At 49.1% G+C, this 17,779-nt stretch overlaps 4 protein-coding genes, 1 long non-coding RNA gene and 2 other non-coding genes across 8 annotated transcripts; 2 read left to right on the top strand and 5 right to left on the bottom strand.

Moving 5' to 3' along the window:
* Positions 1-23: 23 nt before the first annotated feature.
* Positions 24-6,007, top strand: LOC144245278 (uncharacterized). Of its 2 annotated transcripts, none has more exons than XR_013339222.1 (3): positions 24-230; positions 3,782-3,954; positions 5,008-6,007. It is a non-coding gene; the product is annotated as an uncharacterized LOC144245278 (long non-coding RNA). The 2 variants fall into 2 exon arrangements; XR_013339223.1 differs by lacking the exon at positions 24-230 and adding an exon at positions 812-1,096.
* On the bottom strand, positions 361-695 carry LOC144245279 (histone H4-like). The gene has a single exon (XM_077780693.1). The coding sequence runs from the start codon at positions 691-693 to the stop codon at positions 361-363; it is 333 nt and encodes a 110-aa protein (XP_077636819.1). The 5' UTR covers positions 694-695.
* Positions 6,008-9,600: 3,593 nt separating the features above from the next.
* Positions 9,601-10,011, bottom strand: LOC144245270 (histone H3.1). The gene has a single exon (XM_077780686.1). It carries the CDS (start codon positions 10,009-10,011, stop codon positions 9,601-9,603), a length of 411 nt encoding a protein of 136 aa, XP_077636812.1.
* Positions 10,012-10,822: 811 nt separating this feature from the next.
* On the bottom strand, positions 10,823-11,491 carry LOC144245265 (histone H2A type 1-E). The gene has a single exon (XM_077780682.1). The coding sequence runs from the start codon at positions 11,484-11,486 to the stop codon at positions 11,094-11,096; it is 393 nt and encodes a 130-aa protein (XP_077636808.1). The 5' UTR covers positions 11,487-11,491; the 3' UTR covers positions 10,823-11,093.
* A 270-nt stretch (positions 11,492-11,761) lies between these two features.
* On the top strand, positions 11,762-12,196 carry LOC144245274 (histone H2B type 1-C/E/F/G/I). The gene has a single exon (XM_077780690.1). The coding sequence runs from the start codon at positions 11,815-11,817 to the stop codon at positions 12,193-12,195; it is 381 nt and encodes a 126-aa protein (XP_077636816.1). The 5' UTR covers positions 11,762-11,814; the 3' UTR covers position 12,196.
* Positions 12,197-16,608: 4,412 nt separating this feature from the next.
* TRNAM-CAU (transfer RNA methionine (anticodon CAU)) lies at positions 16,609-16,680 on the bottom strand. The gene has a single exon. It is a non-coding gene; the product is annotated as a tRNA-Met (tRNA).
* A 386-nt stretch (positions 16,681-17,066) lies between these two features.
* On the bottom strand, positions 17,067-17,137 carry TRNAG-GCC (transfer RNA glycine (anticodon GCC)). The gene has a single exon. It is a non-coding gene; the product is annotated as a tRNA-Gly (tRNA).
* Between the last annotated feature and the right edge of the window lie 642 nt (positions 17,138-17,779).

Below are 17,779 nucleotides of genomic sequence, written 5' to 3'. Positions count from 1 at the left end.
GGTAAGAGAGTGAGGACAGAAGGCGGGACTGGGTACATGGACGGGGCTGACGCGCTTTGCGGGTCCAGCCTCTGCGACCCAGGCCAGAGCTCCCAGACGAGGGGGGAGAACCCCGGCTTCTTACCAGCGTCGTCCAGCTGCATCTGGGACAACAGAAGGGAAAGCGCCTCGGCTTTCAATGCAGGGTTGCCTGTAACAGTAGACTCGGCAGGGACTGGAATGTCGCCACAGTACGTACACACGGGGGCCGGGGGCGCAGAGATGCGGACAGTCTCAGGGGCTGGGGTTTCAGGATGCGGTACTCGTAAACCGCGGCAACGGGACTGGCGGTGTGGCTCCCGGGGAAACGAACCCAGACGCCTACAGCTCCTTCACAGATCGCGTGGCGGCCCTGAGAAGGGCCNTGCGGCCCTGGCGCTTGAGCGCGTAGACCACGTCCATGGCCGTGACCGTCTTGCGCTTGGCGTGCTCCGTGTAGGTGACGGCGTCCCGGATCACGTTCTCCAGGAACACCTTGAGCACCCCGCGCGTCTCCTCGTAGATGAGGCCGGAGATGCGCTTGACGCCGCCGCGCCGGGCCAGCCGCCGGATGGCGGGCTTCGTGATGCCCTGGATGTTGTCGCGCAGCACCTTGCGGTGGCGCTTGGCGCCGCCCTTGCCCAGGCCCTTCCCGCCCTTGCCGCGGCCGGACATGGCTGCCACAGAAGCAAACAAGTTACCGAGGGGGCGAGGCGAGAACTTATATAGTCCTCTGTCGGACCTGTTTGGGAACACCACCGGCCCGCGTATCCGCCCGGTGAGGTCTCCGAGCCTGAGTTCGGCCCCTGTTTTCAGCATCCCTGGAGGGGCGGTGCTTAGACTGGTCGGTTAAAGAAAGCGCCTGACGGAAAGTTCCTGAGGTTCTTTTCGCTCGCCCTGGGCTCTGTGTTCAGGTGGAGTCTTGTGTTGTCTCTGTCGCTTGGCACCGTCTCAGTGGCGATTCGTGCGGGGCACCTGCGCTCGCGTGGGGCGCTCCTGAGCTGCGCTCCAGGCGCGTGGGGCGTTCGTGAGGCCGCGTGGAGCGCCGGACGGCCTGCGTTAGCGCTGCCTGCTCAAGGTCAAGGGGGGGGGTGTCTTACCTCTTCAGTTTCCTTTCTTTACCTGTTACCTATTTTGTCTTCTTTCCCTTCACTCCTTCGCTGCCACCTGTTTGGGGCAGAACTGGCCTGTTATCTTTATCTGGCTTGGAAACACTAGGTTTCTTAAGCTTGAGGAGGAAGGTGACATTTTACCCAACATTTCCTTGCAGAGCCGATGAGCAGGCAAAACTCTACCAAGCCCCCCCAAGTCCTTTTTTGAACTAGAAAGTCGGCTGCACCCAGAAACCCTCCGCTTTTAATTTGCAAATGAAATACAGAATGAAGAGACTAGGAAATACTTTATTCCGGGGAAAAACCTTGGAAAGGCAGCGTGGTGGGCGCTTTCCCTGCCTCGGGCTGCTTCGAATGGCTTCCCTCTGGCGCTGGCTGGTCTCCCAGACAATGAATCCTTTCTCCCTGGGAACCTGCTGGGCCACACACCCTTCTCAACCCCCCAGCATCTGTTAGGTTTACACTTCCATTTCGAAAGTGTGATTATGTACTCCTGGAATAAGTACCTAATTTTATTCTAGGGATCAGCCACCAGGTGTATTCTAAACTAATTTCTCTAAGTTGAAAACGTTACCTGCGCCTGTTGTAGGGAGTGGTGTATTAGTTAATCCATTTCTTACTGAACTTCGAGTCCCGCCTCTTTTCTATCCCTGTATAAAAATAGAATCTGAGTGCTTAACCTTGAAGAAATGAAACCGTTTATCTGCTGGTGGAGCAATAGCAATCTTTCCCTTGCAAGGAGAGAACAACGGGCAGCATTCTGCTACAATATGTACCTGCTGTTCTTGGAAATGTTATCAAAGACCAATCTTTTCCAGCAAGTCTTGCAACACTGAGAAAAGTTTTGACTTTGCCTGGTGAAGGTAACAAACCTTGAAAGGCCTGTAATTTGATTTGATTGAATTGCCAGTGCTAGGTCCTGAAGCATTCACATGTATGTTTCCTGAAGGTGTAATTCCCTGTTAAATTAGAGACTTTGTTAATTCTCTTCTTGCCCTTGCAAGGAGAGAACAAACCGACGGCCTGCATGCATGCAGATTTTTTAGCTTCATCTGCAGGCAGTCTGTTCCCTCCATGCAAGGGGAAGAAGAGAATTAACAAAGCGTAATTTTTTAGAGTTTAAGATTCTCCTTTCATTTAAATTAAGTACTATTAAATTTTTCTTTTTCAACATGACATGAGCTGTCCAATACTTTCTTGGTGAGTAATTGGCATAAATACAGATAACTTTTCCCCCCTCTCACATTAGGAGAGAGTATTTTCCCAGAGAAATGTTGACAATGTTTTAAATTCTGTGAAATTCCCTTCCCCCTTAACTAGGTGAAAGTTGCTTACTGATCCTCGCTTCCCTGCCTGACAAGTTTTTAATATTCTTCGTTCCAAGTGTTGGGTTCAATGTTTTTCAGTATTGTCATATTTTCCATTTAATTTGCCACGTACTCATTTCCTTGTCGCCCAATTTTGTTTTATTTTGGCTAAGGCTTTGGAAGTGGATGGTAGGTAATTTTACATCTTTTACTGTTTTGTTGCTATTCTTTACTCAAAGTTAGTTTCCCCAGTAGTGACTAGTCCCTCTCCTAATTCTCGTTTCTTCTCTTCTGCACGTGCGTGCACGTCTCGCCGTTCCTCTCCTCTCCATTCACATACATACGTTCACTTCTAGTACATTCTACACTCACACCCATCCTCACATTCTACGTCCACATTCACTTCACCAGGCACACAGGCACACTGATCCAAACACCACTAGCTTTTGGGAGTGTTTCCCATTCCATGAACTTAGGCTCTCAAATCCTTTCTTCCACTTCGTAGCGTCTTACGTCCACATAGATTAGCCTTTTACCAGCTCAGAATCTTAACTGTGAGACCTGAAACAGCGTGGAGTTCCCTTTCCTTGCCCTCGCCTCAGAGCAGTCATCCCTGCTGGCTTCCATAAAACTTCCGTCAGCTTCTAACACCTTCCACACAATATTAAGACCGCCTGAAGGGGCCGCCTGGGTGGCTCAGTTGGTTAAATGCCAGACTTTGGTTCAGGTCATCATCTAATGATTCGTGGGTTCCAGCCCCACATTGGGCTCTGCTGACAGCGCGGAGCCTGCTTGGGATTCTTTCTCTCCCTCCCTCTCTGCCCCCCACCCCCAGTAAATAATCTTTTTAAAAAAGGGTAATTGAAGAAGTTTGAGCAGAGTGCACTGCACCAAACTTGGCTTCCTCCTCTCTTCGTCTTACCCCACCCAGTATCCTAGGGTCCTGTGTCATTCTCTTGTCCACTAATGGCTGGAAAAGTGATTTTCAAAACTATTTAATCAGTGGCAACCTTTGCTTTGTTCTGAAGACTCAAATGTATTCTCCAATATAGGAGGCATTTCACACTGGACATTGCTGCCTTGTTTGTTTTCTAAGCTTCTCTTAATTAAGCTAGTTTTCATGTCTGAGATCTATCAAGCAATGTTGCCAGTAAGTTTTGTTCGTCTTACCTTTCTAGTATCTCTAGAGTTGGCTACTGAGAAAACAAGAAGCACGGAGAGGCTGAGGGCCAGGGTGTAGAGGCCCCCCAGCTCTCCTGGGGAGAGGCTAAGAACACAGTTCCTAAACTTCTGCTCTTTGCAAATGAACTGGTTGCTATAGACTGAAGGTTTGTGTCCATTTAGAATTCATCCGTTGAAACTTCATCCGTGATGTGATGCTCCTTGGAAGTGGAGGTATCGACAGGTGCTGAAGTCGTAAGTGCAGGGCCCTCCCGAATGCTGTTAGTGCCTCTGTAAGAGAGACCCCAGTGAGCCACTGTGTCTTCCACCGTACAGGACCATCTGTGAACCAGGAAGTAAGTTCTCGCTAGACACTGAATTTGACAAAGCCTTTGTCTCTGGCTTCCCAGTCTCCAGAACTCTGAGAAATACATTTCTGCTGTTTGTAAGCCCCACCTCTGGTTTTCTGTTTTAACAACCGGAACAGAGACACTGGTGTCCTGTAAATCATGTTTGAAAAGTATTCAAGACTTAGATGAACATAGGGGAAGAGGAGGAAACAAGATAAAAAACAGAGAGGGAAGCAAACTGTAAGAGACTCTTAAACACAGAACAAACTGAAGGGGACGTGGGGGGGATGGGCATTGAGGAGGGCCCTGGCGGTGAGCGTTGGGTGTTGTATGTAAGTGATGAATCACTGGGTTCTACTCCTGAAGCCAAGAGTACACTGTATGTTAACTAACTTGAATTTTAATAAAGAAAGAAAAAGGGGAAAAAAAAGCACTCAGATTTGGTGCCTTTGGTTTTGGTGGTTATTCCAGGTTATTTGTAAGTAAATCAGAAAATTCTGTTGACGATCATGGCCCAAGTGTCCAGGCGTGAACTGAATGACAGTAGCAGGGTTGAGTCTTTGGTTCAGCTCTTGTTTTTACCAGTTACTTGTTTCTTGATCTTAGAAGAAAGAGCATTTCTCGGAATGCAGGCACTATACTTTACTTACTCATGCCCTTAATTTATCTCTACCCTTTTGCTTTCACAAATTGCACTTTGATGAGTGTTCTTGATCTGTCCTTTTATGGGTCTGTGGGAGAATTTCCTTGGGCCATAGACCTGGGCATACCCGCTACTACAAAGTAAATTAGACAGTTCTTCTAAATGTGTTGTGTAAAACCATCAGTAAAACCACCACAGGAAAGTAAGTTTCTTCACCTCGTGTGCAGCATGTGATTTTATCCAGTATTTCGTTATTTTAATTTGCATTTATATGATTACCTAGTGAAGTATGCAAATTCTTCATAAAATTGTTAGCCATTCAACTGTCTCCATTTAAAATCAGATTTTTTTCCCCAAAAAACATCTGTTTGTTCTTATCTAATTATCTCAACATCTTCCCTGCCTCCTACACATAGGTGTTCCTGAGCAACAAGTACTGTCCAGATCTGGAAGACAAGTCTGGAGAATTCCACCTTGTGAGACAGAAACTAAGAGAAACCTTCAAAGTAGTAAGATTGGCCATTAGCACAAATGAAATCTTTTTTATGAGTCGCTAATGTGTTTCTGATCAAATTAGATTGTTTTCCAAATATCAACCAATGACAAGAGTGATGGCTCCTGAATGTAGTCTTATCAGGGGATGTGGGTGTATTTCCTCAGTGTTACAAGAGACACACACACCAGGATTCAGAGATGAAGTTAGATTTACTGAGTATTACTGTGCACCTACTATGTGTTCTGGGGTACTCTCCTACGGTCTCATATATAACCACATTTATCTTTAAAGCAATTTCTTGAAGAAATCAAGTATCCGTTTCATCATTAAGGAAAATGACATCTAAGATAACTTATAGTTTGGGTCACCTGGGTGGCTCAGTCAGTTAAGTGTCCTACTTGATCTGGTTTTGAGCTCTGCACTGGCCTCTGTGCTGACCACTCAGAGCCTGGAGCCTGCTTCAGATTCTGTCTTTCTCTCTCTGTCCCTCCCCTGCACATGCTTCTTTCTCTCTCTGAAAAATAAATACCATATTAACAAAAAAATTTTAAATAACTTATAATCTATGTGTTTGCTAGTCTGTACTGGTGTGGGATCTGGAAAAAGAGTCACAGAATAATAATTGGTAATGGTTTATTTAAGAAGTATTGTGGTAGGAACCCCTCCCTAAGGAGAAAGAAAAAAAAATGAAGAAGAGAGAAGACTTCAAAGTCTCCTAGATATGAGTCCAGCTGCCTACATCCCCCATGTTTCTGTAAATTGAAACAACTTAATCAGACTGCATGTTTACGTGTGTTACCATATATGGGAGACAAAGAAATAGAAAATGTATTTTAAAAAAACGATGCCATGTGATGTGGGCCGCTCAGTTCTTTAGGTACGAACCCAACTGAGCGGTGCCGGCACGAATAAAGTTGCTTCCTGGAAAGAAAAGTCTCGGTGTCACGACTCTCTGAGTGAGAATCCTGCAACAGTATATCTGGGGGCGCCTGGGTGGCTAAGTCGGTTAAGCGTCCGACTTTCGCTTAGGTCATGATCTCGCGGTTCGTGGGTTCGAGCCCCGCATCGGGCTCTGTGCTGACTGCCAGCTCAGAGCCTGGAACCTATTTCAGAGTCTGTGTCTCCCTCTCTCTCTGACCCTCCCCTGCTCACTCTGTCTCTCTCTCTCTCCTAGAAATAAAATTAAAAAAAATAAAAATAAATAAAAAGAAGTATATCTGACCATTAGAAACGGTATTTCTGGGGGTGCCTGGCTGGCTGAGTTCCTGGAGCATGCAGCTCTTTATCTCCGGGTCATGAATTCAAGCTCCACGTTGGGTGTAGAAATCACTTAAGTAAATAAATAAATTTTAAAAAGAGAGAGAGAGATGGTACCTTCAGCAGGTAGTTTTCCAAAAAGAGAGGGAGAAAGTGCTACTGAGAGTGAGTGAGGACTCCCCACGCCCTCTAAAGCCTGCAGCTGGGGGTGACCATATCAGGTACATAACCTTCAACGCGGCCCTACCTGAGGAGCCAAAGACTTCACCTTGCTGAATCCTCAGGGGCACAGAGCTGGTCTCCAGCCCCTGGACAGCAGCAAAGGAAAACCCGCTGCTAACTGGGCCGTGGCTAAGGTGCAGCACCGTGGGATGTGGTCATTTCGTCTAGACTCATGGAGCCCACTGGGTGACCACTAAGTCCTGCTGGTGTTTTCTTTCCATTGCATGAATTATTCTCTGTTGTGTGATGAATTATCCCCAAAACAAATTTATTACAAATTAAGAACAAATTTATTATTTCACACAGCTTCTGAAGGTCAGAAAACAGTGGTGTAGCTGGGCGGTCCGGCTGAGGGTCTCTCAAGAAGAGTCAAGCTGCCCACAGAGGCCTGGCCACTGAGGCCTGACCGGGGCTGGAGACGGTTCACTCCCATGGCTGTTGAGGGTTGTTTAGACTGTTGGAGAAGCAGCAGTTCCATGGGCTGCCTGCGTGCGCTCCCAGCACGGCAGCCAGTGTCCCCGGGCAAGTGACCGGAGAGAGAGCAAGCAGGAAACAACCCTCTGTGACCTAGTCTCCAAATAGCTCACCACTTCGACTCCATCCATTTGCTTTATCCCATTCACTAGAAGCCAGTCCCTAAATCTGGTCCAAACTCAAAGGGAGAAGAATTAGGCTCCATTTTTGAAGGTAAGAGTATCAGAATTTTGTCCTAAAACCACCTTTACTATGCCCAGACTTAGTCTTCCAACAGAATATATCCTCACTGCTCCATATACCCCAACCCAACCCCGCCCCGATCCCAGCAGATGTCCTGGGATCTGGAAGTTACCCAAACAACCTAACTTCTGTCCGACCCTGAGCCTTTTTGCTTTAAGGAGACTAGGCTTTCTTACCCCTAGCTTTTTTTTTTTTTTTCTTTTTTTAAAACTAATTCTCGAGGTGCCTGAGTGGCTCAGTCGATTAAGCGTCTGACTTCAGCTCAGGTCATGATCTCACAGTTCATGGGTTCGAGACCCACGTCGGGCTCTGTGCTGACAGCCAGCATAGAGCCTGGAGCCTGTTTCAGATTCTGTGTCTCCCTCTCTCTCTGACCCTCCCCTGCTCACACTGTCTCTCTCTCTCTCTCTCTCAGAAATAAATAAAACATTAAAAAAGTCTAATTCTCCTTTATTTCCCTACAGCCAATGGAGGCTCATCCAGATCTTCTTCCCTCCTAGGGTTTATTGAAAGAATCTTAAACAGGGGCACCTGGGTGGCTTAGTCAGTTAAGCGTCCGACTTTCGCTTAGGTCATGATCTCGCGGTTCGTGGGTTCGAGCCCCGCGTCGGGCTCTGTGCTGACTGCCAGCTCAGAGCCTGGAACCTGTTTCAGTCTGTGACTCTCTCTCTCTCTGACCCTTCCCTGCTCATGCTGTCTCTCTCTCTCTCTCTCTCTCTCTCTGTCTCCTAGAAATAAATAAAACATTTTAAAAAAAATAAATGAGAAAGAATCTTAAACAGATCCACCAGCTTTGTCCTAATACTTGGGTCCTTTTGGAAAAGATAAACTTGTCTAGAGCTAGTGAGGGAGTAGTTAGTGATAGGCCCTGTCTAAGCCCCAGCTACAGTCAGGTTCACATCCAAAAAGATACGTAAAGATACTTCTGGACACTGTCAAGCTTTCTATGATTGTCAGCATTTTATCTACTCCCCATGGGAATCAAAATAGTCGTGACGCAAAGCATGCAGGCTCACAGGCGTAATGCAGGAGGCGGGAGCCCTCGGTGACGGCCTAGGGCTGACGGCTCTCATGGGTGGAAAAGATAGCAAATTCACAGTACATTCACTCAACGAGAATTTAATGAGCACCTGCCGTGTGTCAGGCTTTTACTATTCCCAGGATAGGACAGGAAACAGTGAAAAACCTCTTTGGCCTCATGACATGTATGTTCCGTGTGGAGATCAAAGTGGGGCAAAAACTCATTTGACTCACACAGGTTTGAGGGGAACAGTTCTGGAGCGTTTCATAAGAGGGTATTGTCATGTGAGGGGCAATGGTAAGAGGAAAGCCCTCCAGTGGGTAAGGGTTATTTCCTCCCCAAATGGTCTCACACTGGCTTCTACCCCAGGGAAGTTGCCCTTTCTCAGGCGGCTGGCCTCCAGGCCTCAGGTGTCAGGCTGCCTGTGGTGCGCTCCTGGCGCACGGGGGTCAGACTCCCAGAAGCTAGAGATGGGGACCCGAGGGCCAGGATGCTGCCTGTACAGTATCGTATCTTAAGAGTGCGTGTGGAGTGAACATTCCTGAGCTTTACCCTATAGTAACCAGACGTTTGTGCTAAACAATGAGAAAGGCCAGGAGAAGAATGGTCTGCACACCAGCTCATTTGTTTGGCCAACGGGGCTACGGCCTCGGCCAAATTGTAGCTTTTTTGCTCTTTTTTGGAGTTGTGTACACGAAATGGAGCATCAGGAAAATGTGAGGCCTGCAGCCTGCTAGCGTGTAGGCAAAACAGAGGCCTTGCCGGATTTTAACCTAGAGGCACGCCCCACCCCCTGGGAACAAGTTCAACGCGCAAGGTAAGGGGCCCTCCCGCGTGCTGCGGATACACCGGAGAACAGTTCCACCGAACTCGACTCCGGGTGCGTGAGGCATGGGGGCCGGAGATACGCATCTATGCTGAATCTGGCTTTACACAGCAAAGTTCCTTTCTATTTTTACATCTGGGTCGCTCATGGGACCAAATGGCAACTTTGTCTCTAGAGAGCCTTTTGATGAGCAGCGTCTTCAGGAACTGCTTGAGTAGCTGATGGAAGACGAGTCAGGCAGGCGAGGCCTCCGCAACTAAGCACATCTTTTGCATTAAGAGACCGTCTGGCTGCAGGAGGAACACTGCGATACGCAGTCTCCATTTCCCGGTGTCTTCCACTAACTGCACTTTCGACACACACCAGCCCAGTAGTACAACAGCTGCTCTCGGTGAAAACGGAAGTGGCTCTGAAAAGAGCCTTTGGGAGGGAGAAAGCGCGGGCGCCGCGACCAGCGTCGGGGGGACAGTCTACGCCCGCTCCCCGCGGATGCGGCGCGCCAGCTGGATGTCCTTGGGCATGATGGTGACGCGCTTGGCGTGGATGGCGCACAGGTTGGTGTCCTCGAAGAGCCCCACCAGGTAGGCCTCGCACGCCTCCTGCAGCGCCATGACGGCCGAGCTCTGGAAGCGCAGGTCGGTCTTGAAGTCCTGCGCGATCTCGCGCACCAGCCGCTGGAACGGCAGCTTGCGGATGAGCAGCTCGGTGGACTTCTGGTAGCGGCGGATCTCGCGCAGGGCCACCGTGCCGGGCCGGTAGCGGTGCGGCTTCTTGACGCCGCCCGTGGCCGGCGCGCTCTTGCGGGCCGCCTTGGTGGCCAGCTGCTTGCGCGGGGCCTTGCCGCCCGTCGACTTGCGCGCCGTCTGCTTCGTGCGAGCCATGGCCAGAAACTTGCGTTTTGAAAACCAGCGACTGGAGAGTTGGCGCCGGCGCCCGACTTTATACTGATGATATGGTCCTGATTGGCCAGAACTGTCGCGGGAGTAACCTGATTGGTTCCTCCTCCAATAGTCATTTGGGTCCTAAGATCTCTGTCACAGTCTTGTTTTCCATGCTACCGATTTTATTTTCTACTGTTGCAGGAACGCAATCATTGCTGTGCTCCAACGTTAAGATTCCACTAGTGAAGCAGGCTCGGATCTGGAATCTGTGGAAGTCAGCGCCGAAAGTAACTTTTAAAAAATGCATTATTTCAGCTTCTTCCTCCTCGAAAGGGAGGGGGGATCACACCGGAATAATGTGTCGTTAGTTTCTCACTAAATAAGTTCTGTTTCATAACTGCAGGGTTCAGATGCACTGCATAAACAGTGCAGATACTGTTTCATGACGGTACCAAGACCTGGAACAAAGGTTTTACAGTAACACTGGCTCCTGGAAACACCCAGACTCTGCTCTGCGTGGTGTGGGGACGGGCGCTGGGTATGTTACAGTGAATAACGAGTAGTTATCTGACACCTTCATTAACCGATTCTGATGAAATCAAGGAGCTAACTGGGTTAACCCGCAGATCCTGCGTTAATTTAATCAGCAGGGTGTGGCATGGGGGACATTTAGTGGCCAGTAATTAGAACTTTCACATAGGAGTAATTCTGAAAATGTTTGGAAGCTTTTAATTGACCAATGGACCACCAGATCTCCTAATGACAAACACGGGGACGGGGTGAGGTGTAAAAACAATAGGCTTGATGTTTAATGTATTTGCTGGAACGATAGAAATCTACTTTTTAATTACCCAGAACAGTGTTCTGAGGGCGAAGGGGACAATGAGGAGCTTTAATGGTCTTCTGATGGAGGAAACCACAGATTAATCAAACGGTACTTAGTATATCAAAGATGACCGCGTTGTTACTCAAATTCAGGTTACTCGTAGGGTTCAGTAAAAGTGCGTGTTCAGTTCTTCCACAGAAATGGTGGGTGGCTCTGAAAAGAGCCTTTGGTCTTAGTGAAGTTATTAATTTAGGCCTCACTTGCCCTTGGCCTTGTGGTGGCTCTCGGTCTTCTTGGGCAGCAGCACGGCCTGGATGTTGGGCAGGACGCCGCCCTGCGCGATGGTGACGCGGCCCAGCAGCTTGTTGAGCTCCTCGTCGTTGCGGATGGCCAGCTGCAGGTGGCGCGGGATGATGCGCGTCTTCTTGTTGTCGCGCGCCGCGTTGCCCGCCAGCTCCAGGATCTCGGCCGTCAGGTACTCGAGCACGGCCGCCAGGTACACGGGCGCGCCGGCCCCGACCCGCTCGGCGTAGTTGCCCTTGCGCAGCAGGCGGTGCACGCGGCCCACCGGGAACTGCAGCCCGGCCCGCGACGAGCGCGTCTTGGCCTTGGCGCGCGCCTTGCCGCCCTGCTTCCCGCGTCCCGACATCACGCAACCGGATTCCCTAAGCGTAACTAGTAAAACGGGTACGAGACCAGCACTTTTTATAACCCTTATTGGGCGCGAAAAAGGAGACTTGGCATTGGTTAGGGTTGTGGCTTTAGTTTATCCAATGAGAATGCAGCTTTGCGATCCTTGCGTCGTGGTTGGGCAGAGCTGATTATTGATGTCATTTGAATAGTCACCAATGAGACCTAGGGCTGTCACTTACACCTTATTTGCATAAGGGCTTCTATATAAAAAGGACAAGTCGCGCTTTGCTGCTGCTATTTCTCTTCCGCTGTCTGTGTCCAGCGCGTCCGGTGACGTCCCGACCATGCCCGAGCCCGCCAAGTCCGCCCCCGCCCCGAAGAAGGGCTCCAAGAAGGCGGTGACCAAGGCGCAGAAGAAGGACGGCAAGAAGCGCAAGCGCAGCCGCAAGGAGAGCTACTCGGTGTACGTGTACAAGGTGCTGAAGCAGGTGCACCCCGACACGGGCATCTCGTCCAAGGCCATGGGCATCATGAACTCGTTCGTCAACGACATCTTCGAGCGCATCGCGGGCGAGGCGTCGCGCCTGGCGCATTACAACAAGCGCTCGACCATCACGTCCCGGGAGATCCAGACGGCCGTGCGCCTGCTGCTGCCCGGCGAGCTGGCCAAGCACGCCGTGTCCGAGGGCACCAAGGCCGTCACCAAGTACACCAGCTCCAAGTGAGTGTGCCGGGAGGCCCGCTCCAACCCAAAGGCTCTTTTCAGAGCCACCTACATTTTCCCAGAAAGCAGCTGGCCTATTTCGTCTGTCTCGTTTCCTTTAGACGTGTTTGGGGCTGGGTTCGGACAGTTATGAAAACAACCGGGGGGGAGGGTAGGGTGTAAGTCGTCCACACGGGCGGTTGGGGGAGCATGTTGGCTTGTTGGCCTGTAACTTTAGTGTGGTTTCTTTGACGCCCTTTGGGAAGAAGCTTTAAGCTTTGTCCTCTGCTACAGCTGCCCAAATTCGCCTTTGGCTACTTTGCCAGTGGAGCCCCCGCCCTTAAGCCCTGGGGATTGGTTGCAGAGCCCAACGATAGCTGACCTGCTTCCTGGAGAGCAGCTCCCTAATTTCGCCATGTTTCTGAACTCAGCGACATCCTATTCCTCACTTTTTTTTTCTTTATTTCCGAGACTAGTTTTCCCTCCATCCTTGGAGGCCCTTGCAGTGCAGCGTTAGGTCGCCTTGTCCTCTTCTGCCGTCTTGTGGCAAGAAGGCGGAAGCAGGTCCAGGGCTTCCCAAGGACAACCATTAAGGGGATAGGTAGAGTTAGTATTTCTGTCCCCTTCAACCGATTTAGTGAGTTTCCTCAACAGTCACTCCTGCGCATGATAGGAAGTCCTGGTGAGTATTGCTGTCGTGTTAAAACTGTAAAAAAAAAAAAATTATCTGCACCCTAAAATAAATTTTAAAGTAATAGGGCCCTGCACTCTCTATTTCCAGTCCTCAAAGTAACAAGCGCTCTGTGTCCTGTAATCACCGGACAGGACACTCAAGCCTCTGCTTTTGCAGGGCTGCTCTCTGAAGACAGGTCAGGAGTCGGCAATATGACTACACGTAACTAAGTTGCACTTTTTCCACCACGAAGGGGTCACAGTATGAACTTGGTAACCCTGGTCATTTCGCAGGTCCCTCCGCCCTTTTAAATATGCCTGTTTCCCCCAAATCTGACTCTTGCCCTCTTTGCAGGTAGACATTTTCTTTCTAGATCTTTCTGTCTCGTGTTCCTCCATTGACACTTCTGCCCAATCAAGGCCAAACGTTCTGTTAAAATGCTTGCAGTAGTTCGGTGTTGCCACAACAGAGTACCATTTATTGTGTGGTTTCAACAACATGTATTTATTTTCTCACAGATCTGGGGGCCACGAGTCCAAGATCAAGGTGTGGGCGGGGTAGCCCTCGCCTCCAGCCGTGGCCCATGGGGGCTATTTTCTGCGTGGGCAGCGTCCTTGTCAGGCATCAGTTCTACTGGGTCAGGACCCTCCTTATGACTTGACCAACCTTAATTTCCTCTTAAAGGCCGTGTGTCCAGATACGGTCACACTGCGGTTGCGGCTCAAATATATGAACTTGGAGAGAACACGATTCAATCCATTACAGCACATAAAACCATTTTCCATGCTTTGCTGTCAACCTTCCAGTCCAATTGTCTTTCATAAAAAGTGTCTACACTTGGCTTAAAGTGCCGCTAGCAAGACACTTGTGCTGTGCTGTTCCTGCACCAGAGGATCCAACGCTCAGAGTCCTGGCCCATAAGACAAAACGGGCGGAAAGCTAGAAACCTTGCCTCACCTGCACACAAAAATGAGGTCTTTGCTCTTTTTCTCGAAGCACATGGACTTTTCACCCCAAATGTCACTTTCCCGGTTTTAATGGCGCATCTCACTGTTCTCTTATTGTTGCTATAATGCCAGCCAGCGGCTGCACGTGATGGGACCGGCGGGGGTGGCGGACCTGAAGGTCAGGAGGCCCACGCGGCGGACTTTCCCTGCTTGTCGCCCTGCGGGGCCGCGAGCCCTGGACAGCGGGCTTTCCAAATTTCGAGAGGATACGCATTCGAATATTGAATATTCTAAATTTCAATATAGACAACTAATAAAACATGTGTAACATCTGCACGCTTCACCAAACCCTTAAGCTCACCGTTGGGGATCTCTGGTCGTTCACAGAGACTCCTGTACCCATGACAAGCTGTCCCATACACTCCCCGCCACCAAAGCCCAGCTCCAGTGCCCAGGTCTCCCCAGCCTCCTAAGTCCTCCACGGAAAGGAATCCGAGCCTCACCTGAAAGGTCTGGGCAGAGCACAGGGTCATGCACACCGCAGGCTTTCAACAGCCACTGTTTGCCAATTAAACACACCGATAAAGAAGTGAGCTAAAAGAAAAAATTTAATTCTTTAAGCTTGCTCTCAGCAATGAAATAAAAGTGAACAGCGGAGTTGTTTATTGTGGGTTTAATAGTTACCTGGTTAAATAAACCTATTCATATCTGATTATGTTACATTTGTCTTATTGTGATATATTCTCCTTTATCTACTCTCTTTGGTCCAGTCTTTTCCTTAGTGATTGTCCCCATCTCTCCTGTCTTAGGAGGAATGAAAGGAAAGAGACTGAAGGAGCCACACGAATCTTAAACTGAGCTCCATCTCTCCCTTTCTGTAAATGGCTCACGCTTGGTCCCGAACCCAGCTTGGCCTTCTCTTTTAGTCTCTTATTTCCTGCTGTCTGTTTAAGTGAGACACACTCACACATTCTGTTTAATTCAACTATCTAGTGAATCATTGATCTTATGTTATTTTTTATTTTACTTTACCTTCATGCTTTGGGAGAAATAAGAACCAAATTGTCTTCTGAGCAAAGAAATATCACAAAGGTAAAGGTCTTGAGGTGACATGCAGATTCGAATTCGCATCTTATTACTGGGGCAATACACTGGTAAAGAGAAAGACAATCATTGGCAGGCTTAGCATTTAAATGTTACTTTCTCAGGTGATAGGAACAATCTGAATTCGAGGTCATTGAAAATCCTTCATCAGAAACGTTAGTCCGTTGACGAAGCCTTACAGGATCGATTCCTCTCCATAGCAGAGAAGGGGCTTTGTCTCATCCACACTGAAAAGGATGTTTTTCAAGGGTAGGCGCTGGTATCCCACTATTTGGTACCTGCTGATGAAAGCAGGCCTGAGAGTGGGATGTGGGCGAGGGGAAGTAAGACGGGAAAGGGGAGTACTAATAAAAGGGTTATGAACTGTCAGAATAAATTACCAACTACTTGGAGGTGGATGGAGGGGACACCGGGGTGGCCTTTCACTGTCACACTGTGGCAGCCTCCAGCAGGTTATGTGACCCGTGGAGGGTGCATCTTTGATCACCTTTGAATGGTTAGGCTATTTAACAACTCGATAGAGATACAATTACAGTTGTAGATATTAATAAAATCTAAATGATTCCAGGTGATGAACGTGGAAAGGAAGGTGGGGAGGAGCGAGCTGCTCTCAGCCTCCACGTCCTCCCCCAAAGCCCGTCGAGTGGACACCCAGCTCTGCAAGAGGAATCTGGCTCCACACGAGGAAACTCTGCGGTTTGGAAACTCCGGCGTCCGCATTAAAAGCCATGCAGTGAGGACTGTGACCGAAGACCAGCACTCTGAGGAATCCGAAGGCTTGAGTCCCATCCACCACTCACCCCAGCGGCAACCGCCACTCCTTTCTGGCTATTTTACCAGATTGTCTCATCTTTTAAAATAAGTATTGTGCTCTTTCAATAAAAGCCTTCCTGTAGGATCTGTTCCCAGGCTCTTTGTAAATAAAATTTATTTATTAAAAACCTGGGAGATATGCACGTCGAATTCACGTAGTGCTGCCCTGAGATAGAGGGCGGTGCCGGGGATGCAGTGAGGATGCTGCCGTTCCAGGTGCGCTTTTGTTCTTTAATATAAAAGAGATTTCTAGTGAATGTGCCACATGTTAAATAATAGGTCGATTTTGCGTGGTCATTTTTGTATCCTTTCATAATTTTTTAAAAGGTAGGAGAAGGTGAAAAAAAAATATCCAACATTGGTGTTTGGTATATTAGAAACTGTAGCTTTTCACTTTTCCCGAACTTACCAAATCACCAAAACAGACCCCAAAAAATCTCCCTTCTTGTGAATTTACATCCCAGGGAAAAGAAAATATATACCAAAAAATACACCGCATACCATATGCTAAGGAGGAAAACGGAGGGGGTGCAGGGGGAAGGCAGGAAGCGGGGAGAGACTGTTGGGAAAGTTGTCATTTTAAATACTCCAAACTGTCCTTAACTAAATTTCCAAAACTGAAAATAGCTCTTTACGGTTCTTTTGGAATCTAAACCTACGGTCTTATAGTCTTACCACACAGTAGTAGGTAGAGATGTGACCTTTCAGCTGATGGGTTAAAATTGAATCCCTGCTCTCCGACCGGGGGACCCGACTTTGCTTAATTAGAAGCTTTCTGATTCGTGGATTATTGTCTCCAAAATACTTCCCCTGCCAAGACTTGCCAAAGCTTTCATTAGAGACTGAGGGGAAACTATGTTCTCGATGCATCTTTTTTTGTAAGAAAAATAAGGCCACCTAGCAGAGGATGGTTTCGATCCATCGACCTCTGGGTTATGGGCCCAGCACGCTTCCGCTGCGCCACTCTGCTCAGCACAGCCAGGCTGCTTTAGGTAAGTCTTTTATTCTATTTCCCTCCAAAGGCTGCTGCTTTTTCTATTCTTTCTCTAAGATATTTGGGGCTTTTCTCCCCCCTCAAAGTCCACTTATTATTCATGCTTCGAAGAGGACAATGAGCTCAGAATACACTGACCCCAAATATTTTGAAAGCAAAACATTCCATGATCCCGTCGGGAACACAGCCTGCCCCGCCTGCCTCGCTGAACCGAGCGGAAGCGCGTGTGCGCCCCGCAGCCCCACCGGCTGCGAGAAGCCCCCCAAGGCCAGCGTGGGAGGCATCCTACGTCTGCACGCACCGGAGCGATTTAAAAATTATTCGAAAGGATCGGAAAAAAAAGCGATGGCTCCACGAGCCCGTGCATTGGCCGGGAATCGAACCCGGGCCTCCCGCGTGGCAGGCGAGAATTCTACCACTGAACCACCAATGCCTCACGACGCGGCGCCACCGCCAGGCCTAGAAATGGCCGCTGCGCCGTGGTCCCGACAAGCGTGCACTTTTCGCCTCAGCTTGTGTTCTGTTCTTATCGACCAGAACCTAGTGATGCCCCTTTCCCCCTCTTTTAAGGAAAACCTCACGTTCGTTGCAAGTTCTGCGACCCGGAAGCCGGCCTGGCGGCGGCGGCATGGTGTGCAACAGAATTCTTGCACAGAGAGTGTGACACCGAGGCTTTTCTTTCCAGGAAGCACCTTATTTCCAGCCGGCATCGCTCAGTTGGGTTCGTACCCAAAGAACTGAGCCCCGAACACCACGTGGCGTGGTTTTTTATATATTTTCTACTTCTTTGTCTCCCATATACGGTAACACACTAACATGCAGTCTGATTAGCGTGGTCTCATGTTACAGGGTCGTGAGGGATGTCGTCACATACATATAGCCAGGTCGCCTTGAGATTTTTTTTTTTCCTTCCTTAGGGAGGGGACCCGACCACAGTGCGACCTCTGGCAGCGAGGTCGGGGCCCTGGACGCAGGGGTTATGGCCCGTTGGCGCCATCTGCTGGCCTTCGGGGAGAAAAGCAGGGCGGGGCTGAGGCGTCCTTCGGTTGCCATGGAAACCCCTTTAGTGTCTAGG

The sequence above is a fragment of the Crocuta crocuta genome, unplaced genomic scaffold, assembly GCF_008692635.1.
Source record: "Crocuta crocuta isolate KB4526 unplaced genomic scaffold, BGI_CrCroc_1.0 scaffold1097, whole genome shotgun sequence".
Lineage (NCBI taxonomy): Eukaryota > Metazoa > Chordata > Mammalia > Carnivora > Hyaenidae > Crocuta > Crocuta crocuta.
Note: the sequence above shows the minus strand (reverse complement) of the source record. Positions and strands in the feature narration are given on the sequence as shown.